Genomic DNA, 16,079 nt, shown 5'->3' with positions numbered 1-16,079 from the left:
TGTGACCTCCCAAGAGGCAGGTAAGAAGTTCAGCAGAGAACAGCAGGGAAGTGGTGAGAAAGGGAGAGAGGAGGCCCTGGTGGTGAGGTTCTAGATCAGACCAGCACTGTAGAATAATAACTGACTACATGGGGCAGAAGGGACTGGAGGAGGGTGGGACCTGTGCAGGTGGACCAGCTCAGAGACAGGCAGTCATTTTTTTGAAGGAATCGGTGATAGAGGCAGCAGGAAAGAGACATGCACCTGATTTGAGATACTTAAGAGGCAGGACATGGTGGCTGATTGGGGCAATGAAACTGGGTAGCACAGGAAGTGACAATGATGATTCTGGACTGGGTGGCCTGAGAGACGGTACTTATCATTTACTGGGATACAGACTATTGGAGAAGAGTGTCTGACTTTGAGCATAGTGAGCACAAAATGCCTGTGAGAAATTCAGCTAGAGAGGTCTGCAGGCCACGGGATACACAGGTCTGGAGCTCAGAATAGAGGTTTGAACTGTGCATATCAATATGAAGTCACAAGCATGTGGATGATATTTGAGGACAGAGCTCAGGCACATGGTGCTCAAGGACAATGTTTAATGTGAAGAGAGAAGTAAAGGCCAGGAACCTGAACAAGACCAACACTCAAGGAATAAAAAGCAAGAGACTGAGGGGAGCAACAAGACCAACACTCAAGGAATAAAAAGCAGGAGACTGAAAAAAAAATAAAAAGAAGGGAAAACAGTATTTTGAAAAGGAGAAAGTACTTAGCTATGTCAAAAGCTCATGAGAGTAAGGAAAAGAACTAAAAAATACACAATAGATTTTGTGACAAGAAAATACTTGGTGACTTTACCAAGAACAGCCTGGGCAAAGGTGAGGATGGGAGCTAGTTGCAAGTGGCTTAAGGGGCAAGTGAGTGACAGTGAGAAGAGAGGAATATCAAGGAGACAGCTCCTCCAAGAAGACTGTAAGGGGCAGGAGAAGGTGCTAGCTGGAAGGGGACAGTAACAATAATTCCAGGGAGGGCTTATTTGTATAGATGGCAATGACTTCATGGGAAGGAGTCAGTGGAGGATAAAGGACAAGAATCCCAGAGGGAAAAAAAAGGGATGATTGAGCAGGTGGGGAGGTTGTGGACTGAAGGTAGTACACAAAGAGGCCACACCTTCAAAAGGCACAGGAGGCAAGAGGCTGCCATGGACAGCAATACAAGCTAGTTTTCAGGTATGGTGGCAGGAGCAGAGGGGGTTCCTGTCTGAGGACTGGTTTGCTTTCTGTATGAGAAGGTCAGCTATTGAGGATGGAAATGGTAGAACAGGGTTATACATTAAAGAAGAGTCATTAAGAGGCTGAAACCAGTCCTGGGGAGACTGGGGGGTAGTTAGGGGGGAGAATTTTCCCAGCAGTGCTCAGGGCCCAGTCTGGAAAGTATGAATCTGGAGTGGCTCCAACCTGAACACTGTTAGCCTCTTATCTTCCTGTAACACGCAGCAGCCCAGGTTGTGCACATGAGAAATGCAGGCAGGCATAAGTAAACTGAGCATTGGATGACGCTGTCTAAGGAGGCCTGGCCGGGCAGGATAAAGTGGATATGGGCAGGGCAGGGGGAGGGAAGAGGAGGGGAGAAGAGAGGAGAGGGGCCTGGGGTCCCATGCACTGAGGACAAGCTGTGGATCAGCCTTCAAGCACTGGCACAAGAGGCTGGGGCCTGAGAGGACAGTTTGCATCTGAGAATTCAGGAGGAAAGCAGTTCCATGGAAGGCCTGAGGCTGCATGTGGCTGAAAGCTCAGTCACCTGGATGTTCGAGCAGATGCTGAATATTTGGTTAAGTCTTCAAGTGGCAATATAACAGGAAAAAAACCAGAATTGTGTGTATTTGAGTACCAGTTTGTATGTACTACAAGTTATTCTAGAGAATTATGAGACACTAACTTAAAACACTTTTTTTAAATAATATTTTATTGATTATACTATTACAGTTGTCCTGATTTTCCCCCTTTGCCCCCCTCTACCCAGTACCCCCACTCCCTCAGGCAATCCCCACACCATTTTTCATGTCCCTGGGTCATGTGTATAAGTTCCTTGGCTACTCCATTTCCTATACTCTACTTAACATCCCAGGGCTATTCTGTAACTATCTATTTGTACTACTTTATCCCCCAACTCTTCACACATTCTCCCCCTTTCCTCCATCTGGCAACTTTCCAGTAACTAACTTCTTCTCTGTTGCTTTCAAAAGTCTCTCTTTATCTTTAAGCTTTGGCTTTTTACTAATGATGTATCTTGGAATGGGCCTCTTTGCATCCATCCTAATTGGGACTCTCTGTTCTTCCTGGACTTTCAGGTCTATTTCCTTCACGAAATTAGGGGAACTTTTCTTTCATTATTTTTTCAGGTAGATTTCCAATTTTTTGCTCTTTCTTTTCTCCTTCTGGCACCCCTATGATGCAAATGTTGGACCTCTTGAAGTTGCCCCAGAGGCTTTTTATATTATTCTCACTTTTTTAAAATTCATTTTTCTTCTTGTTGTTCTGCATGGTTGTTTTTTGGTTCCTTATGTTCCAAATAATTGATTTGATTCTCAGCTTCATCCACTCTATTGTTTCCTTGTAAATGGTTCTTTATTTCAATTAGTGTATACTTCATTTCTGACTAGGCCTTTATCATGCTACTGAGGTCCTCACTAAGTTCCTTGAACATCCTTATAAACAATGTTTTGAACCCTGAATCTGATAGATTGCTTATCCCCATTTCCTTCAGCTCTTTTTCTGGAGCTTTTATCTGTTCTTTCATTTGGGCCATGTTTCTTTGTCTCCTCGTTTTGGTAGCCTCCCTGTGTTTGTTTCTATGTATTAGGTAGAGCTGCTTTGACTCCATTATTTAGTAGTGTGGCCTAATGTAATAGGTGACCTGTAGGGTCCAATGGCACAGCCTCCCCTATCACCCAAGCTGGGTACCTGAGGTGTGCCCATTGTATGGGGTGAGTACACTCTCCTCTCGTAGTTGAGTCTTGGTTGCCCTTGGCAGACCAATGGGAAGGATTTACCCAGGCCAGTTAGCTGCAAGAACTGGCTGTAACCACTGACCACCAACCTCTGCCTTCTGTGAAGGAACAGCTGTGCAGGGGTAGGGTGGTGGTGCTCTGACATGGTTTGTAGCTGTCCACTGGGTGTGCTGGCCCTGGGGTTTCCTGGGTGGTGCAGGCCAAGGTCAGCCTCCACCTGGGTTTGCCTGGGCCACCCTGCCTGAGCTATGAAGCAATCTGAGATGGCAGCTACTTGTGCCCAGCTTGGAAATCCCCAGGTGAAGCCAAGCTGTGATCTAATCTGGCTGGCAGTAGGGCTCACTGAAGCCAGCTGTTGCTTATTTGATAGGATTTAGAAGCCAAAACTAGCCATTCTTATGGAAAAGTAGCTTGGGTGGGCCTGTAAATTGGGTGGATGAGCTTTTGTGGATCTCCAGGGCAGGGAAAACAGTATTAGTCAGGTTGATGGAGTCTCAGAGAAGACATCTGGAGTCTCACGGCATATAGGCTCTGGGCGGGGGGTGCTCAGCAAAGGGACAATGGCCTCTCCTTGACCCAATGTCAGACACTTTAGTCTCTCCCTGTATTCAACTAGTGCCCTTCAAGCTGCCACCATGGTGCTGGAGCTCAAAGGGTGTGAGTCTGAGTAGGTGAGTCTTTGTGTGGGTTCCCCAAGAGGAACTGCCTAATGCTCCAGCAGCCTTCTCCACTGACTAAATCTCTGCTGGTTTTCATAGCCAGAAGTTGTGGGGACTTATCTTCCTAGCACTGGAACCCTGGGATGGAAGGCCTGGTGTGGGGCTGGAGCTAGTCACTCCCGAGATATCTCTCCCAAATTTTTATCCATGTGGGTGTGGTACCCAGCCTGATTCATATCCTTTGCCCTCCTACCAGTCTTAATGGATGTGGTTTCTTCAATTCCGCAGTTGTCAGACTTCCATTCAACTCGCTCTCTGATGGTTCTGAGTGATGGTTGTTCTATATTATAGTTGTAATTTTGATGTGGTTACGCGAAGAGGCAAGCTATGTCTGCCTATGTTGCCATCTTGACCAAAAGTTGCCTAACACACTTTTTGAACACCAGCTATGGACAAAGCAGTTTAGAGTTCAGTCCTGAGTCCATGGCATAATTATAATTTTCATAAAAAATAAACCTAAGCACCCACTCAAAATACCGCTGACTAAGGTAGGAACAGCACTATGCAGTGGTCAAAGGCACAGACCTAGGTGGCAGGGGAAGTGGGTTTTTAATCCCAGCTCTGCCACCCAAATGCCACCTGAGCTTTCTCACCTATAAAAATTTCAAAGGGCCACTGTGGGGATTAACTGGTAAGTGAATCAATAAAATAAAATAAATTATTTTAATTAAAGCTAATCCATGGAAAGCTTGGGGCTTGCCCACCAACCCCCAAAGATGCTTGAGAACTGATATGTTATTACCTGAAGCATCTAGCATGTCTGAAGCTATGAGCTAAGTGGAGAAATGCCCCCCACTTCCCTGAAGGAGCTCTGAGTGTTGGGAGAGGGTCTAGGGGGGACTGTGCTGGGCCTCATGCTCAGCTCGGGAAAAGCCCATGCTAAGACTTGGTTTTTACGAGGAGAATGCATTTGAAGATAATTTGTTGCCTGGAATCTGATTACTAAACACAAGCAAAACAAATGACAATCAGAAAATGGGGTTTTAAAAGAAAAAGAGTACCTACTGCAAGCCAGGATGCAGAAAGCAGACACCTGGAGGTTCTGAGATAGAAGAAGGGGAAGGATGGTGAGAAGCGGCCCCACCTATACCCCAAAAGAACAGGGAGAGAGATTCAGAGAGTTCTCTAAGACAAGAACTTGGTAGCCAGACCTTTCTCTATGGGGACAAACAGAGTTCTAGAGAGAAGGTAGTGACATTGGGGCACTATTACCAAATAGCCCCCAGGTCTGCAATAATAAGCTGATAGCAGTGGAAATAGGGCCATCCCCAACCATCTTGGGAAAAAGAAACCCAAATACGAGCAGCCAGCTGAAGGATGGACTCAGATTTCCTCCATTTTAAACCAACTGTTTAGTGTTTGTTGAGGTCTGCCATGCTCTCCACCTATCAGCATGTCAATCCTCAACAGCAGGAAGGGCTCCCAAGTGAGAAAATTGAAGCCTCAGGGGTTCCAGTCAAGATGGAGGCGTAGGTAGAAATGCTTTGCTTCCTCGCACAATCAAAAGAAGGATAACAACCAATTTAAAAACAATAAACAACCAGAACAGCCATAAAATCAAACTGCATAGAACTCCAACAACCAAGGAGTTAAAGAAACATTCATCCAGACCAGCAGGAGTGGCAGAAATGGGCAGCCGGGTGGAGAAGACCCACAACAAGGCTGCAGGCCACATGGGCGAGGTGGAGGCTGGCTGACCAGGAAACTAAAGACTCAAAACCTCTAGCTATATAATCCCATGGGGGTTACAAAGACGGGAGAAACTCCCATTCTCACAAAAGCATTCCCACAAACCTACTCGCACAGGAATCAGTACCTGAAAGGGCACAGTCAGTTTTGTGGGAAGTGAGGAAAGAGACGGAAAGTGAGGCTACAGCAGAGTGAGCAACACTGTTCCATCTCTACTCACCACCACCCCCCCCCCCCGCCACAGACAGCACCGCAATGCAGCAAAAAGGGTTGTCCCGCCCTGGTGAATACCTAAGGCTCCGCCCCTTACAACATAATAGGTGTACAGAGACAGAGAAATATGGCCCAAATCAAAGAATAGATCAAAACCCCAGAAAAAGAGCTAAGTGATGAGGAGAGAGCCAACCTATCTGATGCAGAGTTCAAAACACTGCTAATGAGGATGCTCACAGAACTGATTGAGCTTGGTCACAAAATGAAGGAAGAAATGAGAGCTACACAAAGTGAACTAAATCAAAATATACAGAGAACCAACAGTGAAGGGAAGGAAACCGGAAAAAGAAACTTTTTTGTTCCAAATCAGTGATTTGGAACAAAAGGAAGAAATAAACATTTATCTGGAACAGAATGAAGAAACAAGAATTCAAAAAAATGAGGAGAGGCTTAGAAACATCTGGGACAACTTTAAGCGTGCCAACATCTGAATCATAGGGATGCCAGAAGGAGTAGAGAAAGAGCAAGATATTGAAAACTTAAACAAATAATGAAGGGAAACTTCCCCAATCTGGCAAAGGAAATAGACTTCCAGGAAGTCCAGGAAGCTCAGTGTCCCAAAGAAGGTGGACCCAAGGAGGAACACACCAAGAGACATCATATTTAAGTTACCCAAGATTAAAGATAAGGAGAGAATCTTAAAAGCAGCAAGGGGAAAGGAAAGTTATCTACAAAGAACTGCACATAAAGTTATCAGCTGATTTCTTCAAAACAATCTTGCAGGCAAGGAAGAGCTAGAAAGAAGTATTCTAAGTCATGAAAGGCAAGGACCTGTATCCAAGATGACTCTTTCCAGCGAAGCTACCATTTAGAAAGAAGGGCAGATCAAGTGCTTCCCAGATAAGGTCAAATTAAAGGAGTTCATCATCACCAAGCCCTTTTAATACGAAATGTTAAAGGGACTTATCAAAGAAAAAGAAGATAAAAAATACGAACAGTGAAATGACAACCAACTCGACCCCCAGGCCAGATACCTGGAGCAGTGAGCTTATCAACATTATATACTAAGTTTTGAGGATATACCCAGTACTCTGCTGAGTCCTATATGTGAATTCTTCTCACTTCATTTTGATCCTTACACAGCCCTCTACATGAGACATGGTTATCTCCCACTTCACAGAAGGGACCCTGAGGCTTAGAAAGAGGCAATGTAACCAGCCCAGGGTTTTACAGAGCACCAAGTGGCACAAGCTGGAGGGAAACCCAGGTTTAACTGATTGCCAAACCAAGGGTTCTTAACACCCTAACTCTCAGGCAAGTTTGGATATGCTGAGGTTGCTCCCTGGGAGACAGCCAAGTAACAGCCAAGTTGTTACCTGGGTGCCAACCGGAAAATGAGATAGAAATTCTGTCTCAATCTCAGGAGGCATCAGGGTGGGATAGAAACTTGGATGTCAAACTCAATATGTAGAGCGTGTTTAAATTCATGGGATTGGAGGAGATGGCTCAGGGAGATTGCACAAATAGAAAAGGGAACCCCAGATTGAGTTCAAGGATCACTGCCATTTATAGGTTGGGAAGAGGAACCAGTGAAGGAGACTGAGTCAGCCAGGCCAGAAAGAGAGAAATCAAGGGAGTGAGATGTCATGAAAGTCAAAAGAATGGAGTGGTACACTCTGAGGTCAGTAAAAATGACAGCTAACTTGACCCGAATGCTTTCTCACAGGGACAGGTACTGTCCTAGGCCCTTTGCAGTGGTCTTAATCCACTTAAGGAAGTAGATTTACTGTCATTGCCATTTTAGAGTTGAGGCAATCATGGTGCAGAGATTATGTAACTGTCCAGGGTCACATAGCAAATAACTAGGTTCCTTCTATGGTCTCTCAGAGCATGTTTCATGTTCCTCCATGATAACCACTTGGCAGTTCATTTGACTGCTTGTTCAGTATGTGCCTCTCCAGAAACCTAGCAAATGCCTAGCCCTAAGCAGGCACTCAAGTACTGAGGGGAAATGGCATGTCTGATGGCTTGTTTGCTCCTTGAAGTAAAAGTTAATGGCTTCTCTTGAGAGTGAGACGGGGGAGGTAAGAGGGTGTTTTGGTGTGTGTTTTTTTTTTGAAATTGTGGTCGACGAAATAATCACTGAGGAAAAAAGAGGTTCAAGTTGCCCAGGGAAACAAAGACCCCTTTCCCCAAGCACTGCTGAGAGGAACATGAGGGTACATGACCAGGCCCTTAGACATCTCCCTTCTTGCCACTCTTGTGAATGATGTGCTCTGGCACACTGTTGAATAGGTGCATGTGTTCTCTAGAATGCCCTGCTTATCTCTTCCTGCTAACGATCCAAAGCCTGTTCGAATGCCCCTCCTTCATGAAGCCTTTCCTAGGTTCACAAACAGGACTGGCTACTCAGTCCATCTCCTGGCTACCCCAGCACACTGAGTTGACATGTGTATATAGCACCTCACCTGGTCTGTTGTGATATTCCCTCAAGTAATTGCTCATCACATGTTTGTTAACCAAATGGCATGAGATGATAAGGACTGTTACCACCTTCCTGATACATGAAATGACTTGTGGAAAGGGCCAAGCACTCTGACTGTCAAATACCCACCTATAGTAACCCATTGCCAGAAAGTCATTCATGGGAAATAGAAATGACTCAGTTCAAAGCCTTTTCCATTTGGATAGTGGATACTGGAGGCTTGAGGTTATAGCTACTGCTAGGTATAAAGGATCCTGTCCCCTTTGGCTAGTGGGAGTCAAATGGAATGGTCTACAGATGCCACTGCTTCATGTGATTTATGGAAACTTTGTATACTTGTTTATTTTTACATAGTGCACTCCATTCTAACAGAGCTTCAGACCAGATATGAGTTAATCCAGCAATCACCATATTTCACAGGTTAAAGAAACTTACAAAGACCTCACAATCATTTTGTTACAATAGTTACTTGATTCTTTAGGTGATAATTCTGTTTCTGGGTCTTTACTTAATTAATTCGGCAGACAGGATTGTGGAGGAGCAATGACAGAGACAAGATCCCAACCCACATGAGACATCCACAAGCTATATCCCAGGAAGGAATATCTATGGACTACTCAGAAAGATTTCACCTTCAGATGGGGAGGAAGTCAATGGGCTATTTGAATTGCATAACAATTTATAGACAGTACATAAGGCAAAACCTACAGGTTCTGCAACATCATCAAGAACGTACCTTGTTGGTATCAGCAACGCTGTTTTGTCGGGCATCAAAGATGGTAAGTTTGTGAGACTGTGCATTAGCATCCATTATAGTCTGCAGGTATTTTTCGTCTTCTTTGCACCGTTTATCACTGGGACCCACAAGTGGCTGGCTACATCGAGTGATTGTTGCCTGACTTTCTGGATGAATCCATGACAACACCTAGTGTTTGTAAGTAACAAATATGAGTACAGTTCCTAAAATAGTGTGTGTTCTAATTACCAGGTAGTAAAAACAAGTTCTCTCATCAAGAACAGTTTCTTCTGTGCACTTTCCTCAAACATGAGAGGTCAGGCCCATCACAGCATGATAGCGGCTATGAGATGCAATGCTTGGGTCAGGAAAGAAGTTGCTAATCCCATTAGATGAGCTCTAAAAATCCCCTTTCACATCTAAACTTCTATGATTCTAAGAAAAACAGAAATTATACTAACACTGGGACCCATTCCTATTTGATTGACTACTGTTATTTTGTCTCTTTACTTAAAAACATCTTTGTATCTCAACAATGATATATGTGGCTGAGTGAGGACAAAGTGAATATACAGTCTCTCAAAAAATCTAAAGCTATATCACCAAACATCCTGTTTTCCTCCAGTGGCCAAAAGACTCATGACTGTACCATACTGCAAACTCCAGGTTCAAAAATGTTCAGTCCTTCCTGGGTTGTGGTGACAGTATCATTGGGGTATGCATGTGTCCAAACTCATCACATTGCATACATTAAACATGTGATATGTTTTTGTATATCAATTAAACCTCAATAAACCTCTTTTAAAAATTCACCCCCTGCTGACTCCTATGTTTCTTTTCAAAACGATGTCTCTCCCACTTAGCGTTCAGCCTTGAACTCAACACCTAAGAAAGAGTGTCTTTTCTCTAGGATGCGTTGGCGAAACCAGTGACATAAACTGTTAAAGCAATAGCATGCTAACCTTTTCTTGCTGTCCTTCATTATTCCCTACTACATTTTTAGAGCTAAACTAAAGTTACACTCATAACTTTAGTTAACAAGGCAGAGTCAGGAAACAGAATGTTTATATAATTAGGTAGTTCTTGATAGTCAAAAATATGTTCAGGTTTTTAGGCTTATTTTTGTACTTTCCATTTGTTCACTATATTTTTTCTGTCTTCTTTCCATATTAGATCTGGTACAATATAAGTTTATACCTAAATGACAATGTTTATTACTTACAGGGACTCTGCCTTTTGCTCGAAAGGCTGCCACTTTTGAAAGGTCATCATCTTTCACACTAGTTGGCACAACAATGATGGCGGGGTAAGTATCACAGAGCTCATAATTACTGTTTACTCTGGATATTTTCCAACTCTCATTTGGTAAGCCCTGCAGGACGTTAGAGAAGAAAGAAGAGTGGGAAAGCATACTTTTACACTTTCAGAAAGTACTAAGCATGAACCACATCCCTTTCTTGTTTTCCACTAAAATCTGTTTATAATTTGTTCAGTGCTAATTAAAAGTTTAAAAATATATCTATCTAATATGACTCATTCTATACCCATTTAAAAATGTAATGAAGCATAAGAATTTCCAAACAGACTAAAAAATGAAAGTTATATACTAGAATCTCAGACCTATACATTTCTTGTAGTGTTTCCATAAAGAATGACCATAGTGTTCTTTTTGAAAATACTCATGAAAGTCCTTTAGAGACACAGAAATCTCTTACAGATCTCTAAAATAAGTAATACATATTATCATACCAAATATAAGGTGGAGACAAAAATTAAATGTCATGAAAATAATCTTATTGGAAGATATTGAAATTTACCATGCACTAAAGAGCTTCTGGTAGAGAAACACCATAACAGACTCACGTAATCATGTCATATATTTAAAATATAATTTAAGCCATTGGTTTTGATCTTTATTCATCAACTCATTACTAGAATATCTAATAATAAAAACCACCTGGTCTGTTTCCTTTTTAAACTCCAGTCCTTGTATTCCACTTGCCTCTGTTAAAAGGATGTGGCAAGGTCAAAGGTTTGATATAGGGAGAACAGGGCATCCCAGAGGTGAAGAACCTCCAAACTAGGTAAATTATGCCCATGCACAACTTGTTTCAAAACGTTTCTTCTCCATAACATTTCTAATGCTTTAGAAAAGAAAAAGATGCTCGACCTATTACTTTTAGTTGGATAAGCAACATACTTTACCTGTCTCTTATATTCAGCTACTGGATCATAAACTTTCCATCCATTAATTGGAAATTTTTCTTTATACTTGAATGCAAAGACTGTCTGGATTAAAAAACCCACAAAAGACACATATCAGCATTTTTTCCTATGTCATATACCCAATATTAAAGCTTTCGTTCAGTAATGAGCTGAATGTATTAAGATAGGCTAAATGTATTAAGATTCCTACTCTAATTTATAAATGCTGAAGTAACGAATAACCAGTTTTCTTAATCATTACACAGAACTGACAAATTTTAAATATTCTCTTTTTTTTACTTTCTTTTTATTTATTTTTTTTCTTTTTTTTTCAATTTTTTTATTTAATTATTTTTCAAGTACAGTTTTCTGTCTATTACTCCCATCCCGTCCCACCCCCCATCCTCCCCCCTCCCTCCCATTTCCACCCTTCTCAGTTGTTGTCCATGTATCCTTTATATAGGTTCCTCTAAATCCCTCCCTTATTTCCCCTGAAATTCCCTCCCCTCTCCCCTCTGGTCACTGTCAGCCTGTTCTCTATTTCAGTGTCTTTGGTTATATTTTGCTTGCTTGTTTGCTTTGTTGTTTAGCTTCCTGTTAGAGGTGAGATCATATGGTAGTTACCAACAGAGAGAAAAGAAATAAAAAGGACTAATAAAACATAAAATTTTGGAGTCCCCACAAAGGCATGCAAAAAGGTTTTTTTAGTGTACTTACCTGCCCATTGGAAAGAGGAAATGCATGTTTGTTGAGGTTTTCAAATATTCCTGGTTTACTCTGTTCTTCTTGTTTATAAGCAAGTCGTAAGTTTCTCATATCCTGTTAAACAATTAACAAAACTCATTTATTCAACATGTATTGAGTATCTATGAGGCAGACACCATGCTCTAAGAGATCAATAAAATGTTTTTACTTCTTTCTCATGTTTATACTCTATTTTGCTCCTACTAATAAGAGGCAATTAACAAAAACACACCTCCAACAAGATTTTTAAAAAATTAAGTGAGGAAGTTGGAACAAAGGGGATGGATGTGTTGGTGAAAACTCATCAGATAGAACCAAGAATAAGATTAGTACATAAAACACTTGCCATCGGGTTCTGCGAACTTGCTTCCTAAAGATGTGCTACACAATCAATTGTAAGCTTTAAAGTATTAAGGAATCAATTACAGATTTTGCATTGTCCATAAAATAGAAATGTGACAGAGGTTTCTTCCCAATACTCAAAGCAAAGGACTCCGTCATGAAGATGCTATGGTCCTCAAAAATTATAATGCTCTTTCTTAAGATGAGTTTCTTAAAATGCCCTACCATGCAAGCTGCTGGCAGAAATCCCAAACACAGGTAGGGCTCCCTCTCTGACCCCATGGCCACATACAGTGTCACAACCCAGCCACTGGGTTGCCCTGCCCTGGTGAACACCTAAGGCTCCACCCCCCATACATAACAGGCTTGACAAGACCAAAAAATATGGCTCAAACATAAGAACAAATCAAAGCCCCAGAGCCAATACTTCTAAGCAACCAAGAGATAGCCAACCTAACGGATGGACAGTTCAAAACACTGGTGATCAGGATGCTCACAGAACTGGTTGATTTTAGTTGCAAATTAGATGAAAAAATGAAGGCTACACTAAGTGAAATGAAGCAAAATGCACAGGGGACCAATAGTGATGGAAACAAAACTGGGACTCAAATCAATCAAGTGGACCTGAAGGAAGAAAGAAATGACCAAACTGAAAAGAATGAAGAAACAAGAATTCAGAAAAATGAGGAGAGGCTTAGGAACCTCCAGGACATCTTTAAACGTTCCAACATCTGAATTATAGGGGTACCAGAAGGGGAAGAGGAAGAGCAACAAGTGGAAAACTTATTTGAACAAATAATAAAGGAGAACTTCCCCAGTCTGGCAAAGGAAATAGACTTCCAGGAAGTCCAGGAAGCTCAGAGAGTCCCAAAGAAGGTAGACCCAAGGAGGGACACACCAAGGCACATCATAATTACATTAGCCAAGATTAAAATGAAGGAGAGAATCCTAGAAGCAGCAAGAGATAAAGGTACAGTCACCTACAAAGGAGTTCCCACCAGACTGTCAGCTGATTTCTCAAAAGAGACCTTCCAGGCAAGAAGGGGCTGGAAAGAAGTATTCCAAGTCATGAGAGGCAAGGACCTACATCTGAGATTGCTCTATCCAGCAAAGCTTTCATTTAGAATGGAAGGGCAGATAAAGCGCTTCTCAGATAAGGTCAAGTTCAAGGAGTTCATCAGCACCAAGCCCTTATTATATGACATGCTAAAGGGACTTATCTAAGAAAAAGAAGATAAAAAACATGTACATTAAAATGACAGCAAACTCACAGTTACTAACAACCACACCTAAAACAAAAGCAAACTGAGGACAGCTAGATCAGGAGCACAGACACAGAAATGGAGATCACATGGAGGATTAGAAACAGGGGAGTGGAAAGAGAAGGAGCGGGGAGAAGTTACAGAGAATAAGTAGCATAGACAGTAGGTAGAAAACAGACAGGGGGGAAGGCAAGAATAGTATGAGAAAAGTAGAAGCTAAAGAACTTGTGACACACAGACATGAACTAAAGGGGGGAATTGGCTGGAGGGGTGTGCAGGGTGGAGGGGAAATGGGACAACTGTAATGGCATAATCAACAAAATATATTTTTAAAAATGAAAAAAAACTGCTGTTAAACACAAAAAGCTCATTCCTCTTTAATATTATATGAAATTCAAAAATAGGAAGGACTATAGGCTGACAGTGACCAGAGGGGAGAGGGGAGGGAATTTCAGGGGAAAAGAGGAAGAGTTGGCAGAGACAAATATAGAACACATGGAGAATAACAAAGGGGGGCTGGAAACGGGAGAGAGGTAGGGAGGACTGGGGGGTAGGCTGGGATGGGGGTAAAAGGCAGAAAACTGTACTCAAACAATTAAAATAAAATAAAATTTTAAAAAGTCAAGATAAAATAGAAACTTATTAGAGGACAACCAAGGAGAAGAACAAAAAATAAGGACTACAAACAAATTAAAGTCATTGTTTTGATACTGTGTATGTATAACAACAGCAAAAGAAAGGAAATAAGCTAAATGTCTATCAATAGAGGCTGGCTTGCCCTGGCTGGTGATGCTAAGTAAGTTGAGCACTGGCCTGTGAACCAAAATGTCACTAGTTTGATTCCCAGTCAGGGCACATGCCTGGGTTGTGGGACAGGTTCCCCAATCAGATGCATGCAAAAGACAACTAATCAATGTTTATCTTATACATTGATGTTTCTCTCCCTGTCTTTCTCCCTCCCTTACCCTCTCTCTAAAAAATAAATAAAATCTTGGGCCCTGGATGGTGTGGCTCAGTGCAATGAGCACTGGCCTGCAAACCAAAGGATCACTCGTTCAATCACCAGTCAGGGCACATGCCTGGGTTGCAGACCAGGTCCCCAGTAGGGGACACATGAGAGGCAACCACACATTGATGTTTCTCTCCCACTCTTTCTTCTTCCTGTCCCCTCTCTCTAAAAATAAATAAAATGTTTTAAAAAAATCTTGGGACTTCTGGTCAATATGGAGGCATAGGTAAACACAGCTCACCCCCTCACACAACCACAGCAAAAATTACTACTCAACCAGATAACTATCAGCCAATATCATCAGAAAACCGAACTGTATGGAAGTCTGACAATCAAGGAATTAAAGAAGTCATATTTATCCAAACAGGTAGGAGGGGCAGAGATGCAAAGATGTAGAACGAATAGTCCCACACCCACATGTGTCGGATAAAAATCAGGAGGAATACCTTGGGAGAGAGGGATTCCAGCCCCACACCAGACCACACAGCCCAGGGTTCTAGTGCCAGGAAGATAAATCCCCATAATTACCGTCTGTAAAAACCAGTGGGGGTTGGGGCAGCGGAAGAAACTGTGGGATTCTCAGGCATTTCCTCTTAAAGGGCCCACAATGGACTCAGGACTTAAGCAGACTCACTCCCTCTGAGCTCCAGCACCATGGCAGCAGCTGGAAGGGCAGCAGCTGGAAGGGCACCAGTGGCATATGAGGAGAAACTAAGTATCTGGTATCAGGGCAAGTATCCAGGGGACAGCTTCCTCCTGGACAAAACTCCAGAGGACTGGCAGTAGCCATTCTCCCTTTTCTGAGCCCTCTTCAATGCAGAGCCACAGAGTGGCAGCACCATACCTGAGACTCCATCAACCTGGCTCACACCAGTTGCTGTGCCCTGGCAATTACCTAAGGCTCTACCCCTTGCAACTTATGGGTACGCTTTTCTACAGTAGGCCATGCTACTAAGACTGGGAGTCAAAGCTACTCTACCTAATACACAGAAACAAACACAGGCAGACTGCCAAAATGAGGAGACAAAGAAATATGGCCCAAATGAAAGAACAGATAAAAACTCCAGAACAAGAACCAAACAAAATGAAGATATGCCATCTGTCAGATGCAGAGTTCCAAACAGTGGTTATCAGGATACTCAAGAAACTCATCGGATACTTCAACTGTATAAAAAAGACCCAGACAGAAATAAAGGTTACACCAAGTGAAATAAAGAAATATTTATAGGCAATCAACAATGGAGTGGGTGAAGCCAAGATTCAAATGAATGGTTTAGAACATAAGGAAGAAAAAAACATTCAATCAGAATAGCAAGTAGAAAAAAAATTCAAAAAAACAAGGATAGGCTAAGGAGCCTGTGGGACAACTTCAAAAATACCAACATCCAAATCATAGAGGTGCTGAAAGAAGAAGAGAAAGAGCAAGAAACGGAAAACTTATTTGAAAAAAAAATAATGAAAGAAAACTTCCCTAATTTGGTGAAGGAAATAGACATGCAAGTTCAGGAAGCACAGACAGTCCCAAACAAGATGGACACAAACAGCACCACGCTAAGATTCATCATAACTAAAATGCCAAAGGTTAAAGATAGAGAATCTTAAAATCAGCAAGAGAAAAGAAGAGTTAACTACACAGGAGTTCCCATCAGACTGTCAGCTGATTTCTCAAAAGAAACCTTGCAG

At 42.2% G+C, this 16,079-nt stretch overlaps 1 protein-coding gene across 9 annotated transcripts in view; it reads right to left on the bottom strand.

The window, feature by feature from the left end:
* MTMR1 (myotubularin related protein 1) overlaps positions 1-16,079 on the bottom strand; it is an 85,944-nt gene that overhangs the window by 34,791 nt on the left and 35,074 nt on the right. For 8 of the 9 annotated variants that reach the window (XM_037059747.1, XM_037059755.1, XM_037059749.1 and 5 more), the window contains 4 exons: positions 11,757-11,858; positions 11,040-11,123; positions 10,057-10,206; positions 8,835-9,023 (listed from right to left, as the gene is read on the bottom strand). In XM_037059747.1, the coding sequence (XP_036915642.1) occupies positions 8,835-9,023; positions 10,057-10,206; positions 11,040-11,123; positions 11,757-11,858 (525 nt within the window). The remainder of the gene's footprint in view (positions 1-8,834; positions 9,024-10,056; positions 10,207-11,039; positions 11,124-11,756; positions 11,859-16,079) is intronic. The other variant, XM_037059753.1, reaches the window with a different exon arrangement.

This window comes from Sturnira hondurensis, unplaced genomic scaffold, assembly GCF_014824575.4.
Source record: "Sturnira hondurensis isolate 20B ecotype Veracruz unplaced genomic scaffold, ASM1482457v3 Scaffold0011291, whole genome shotgun sequence".
NCBI classification, from domain to species: domain Eukaryota; kingdom Metazoa; phylum Chordata; class Mammalia; order Chiroptera; family Phyllostomidae; genus Sturnira; species Sturnira hondurensis.
Note: the sequence above shows the minus strand (reverse complement) of the source record. Positions and strands in the feature narration are given on the sequence as shown.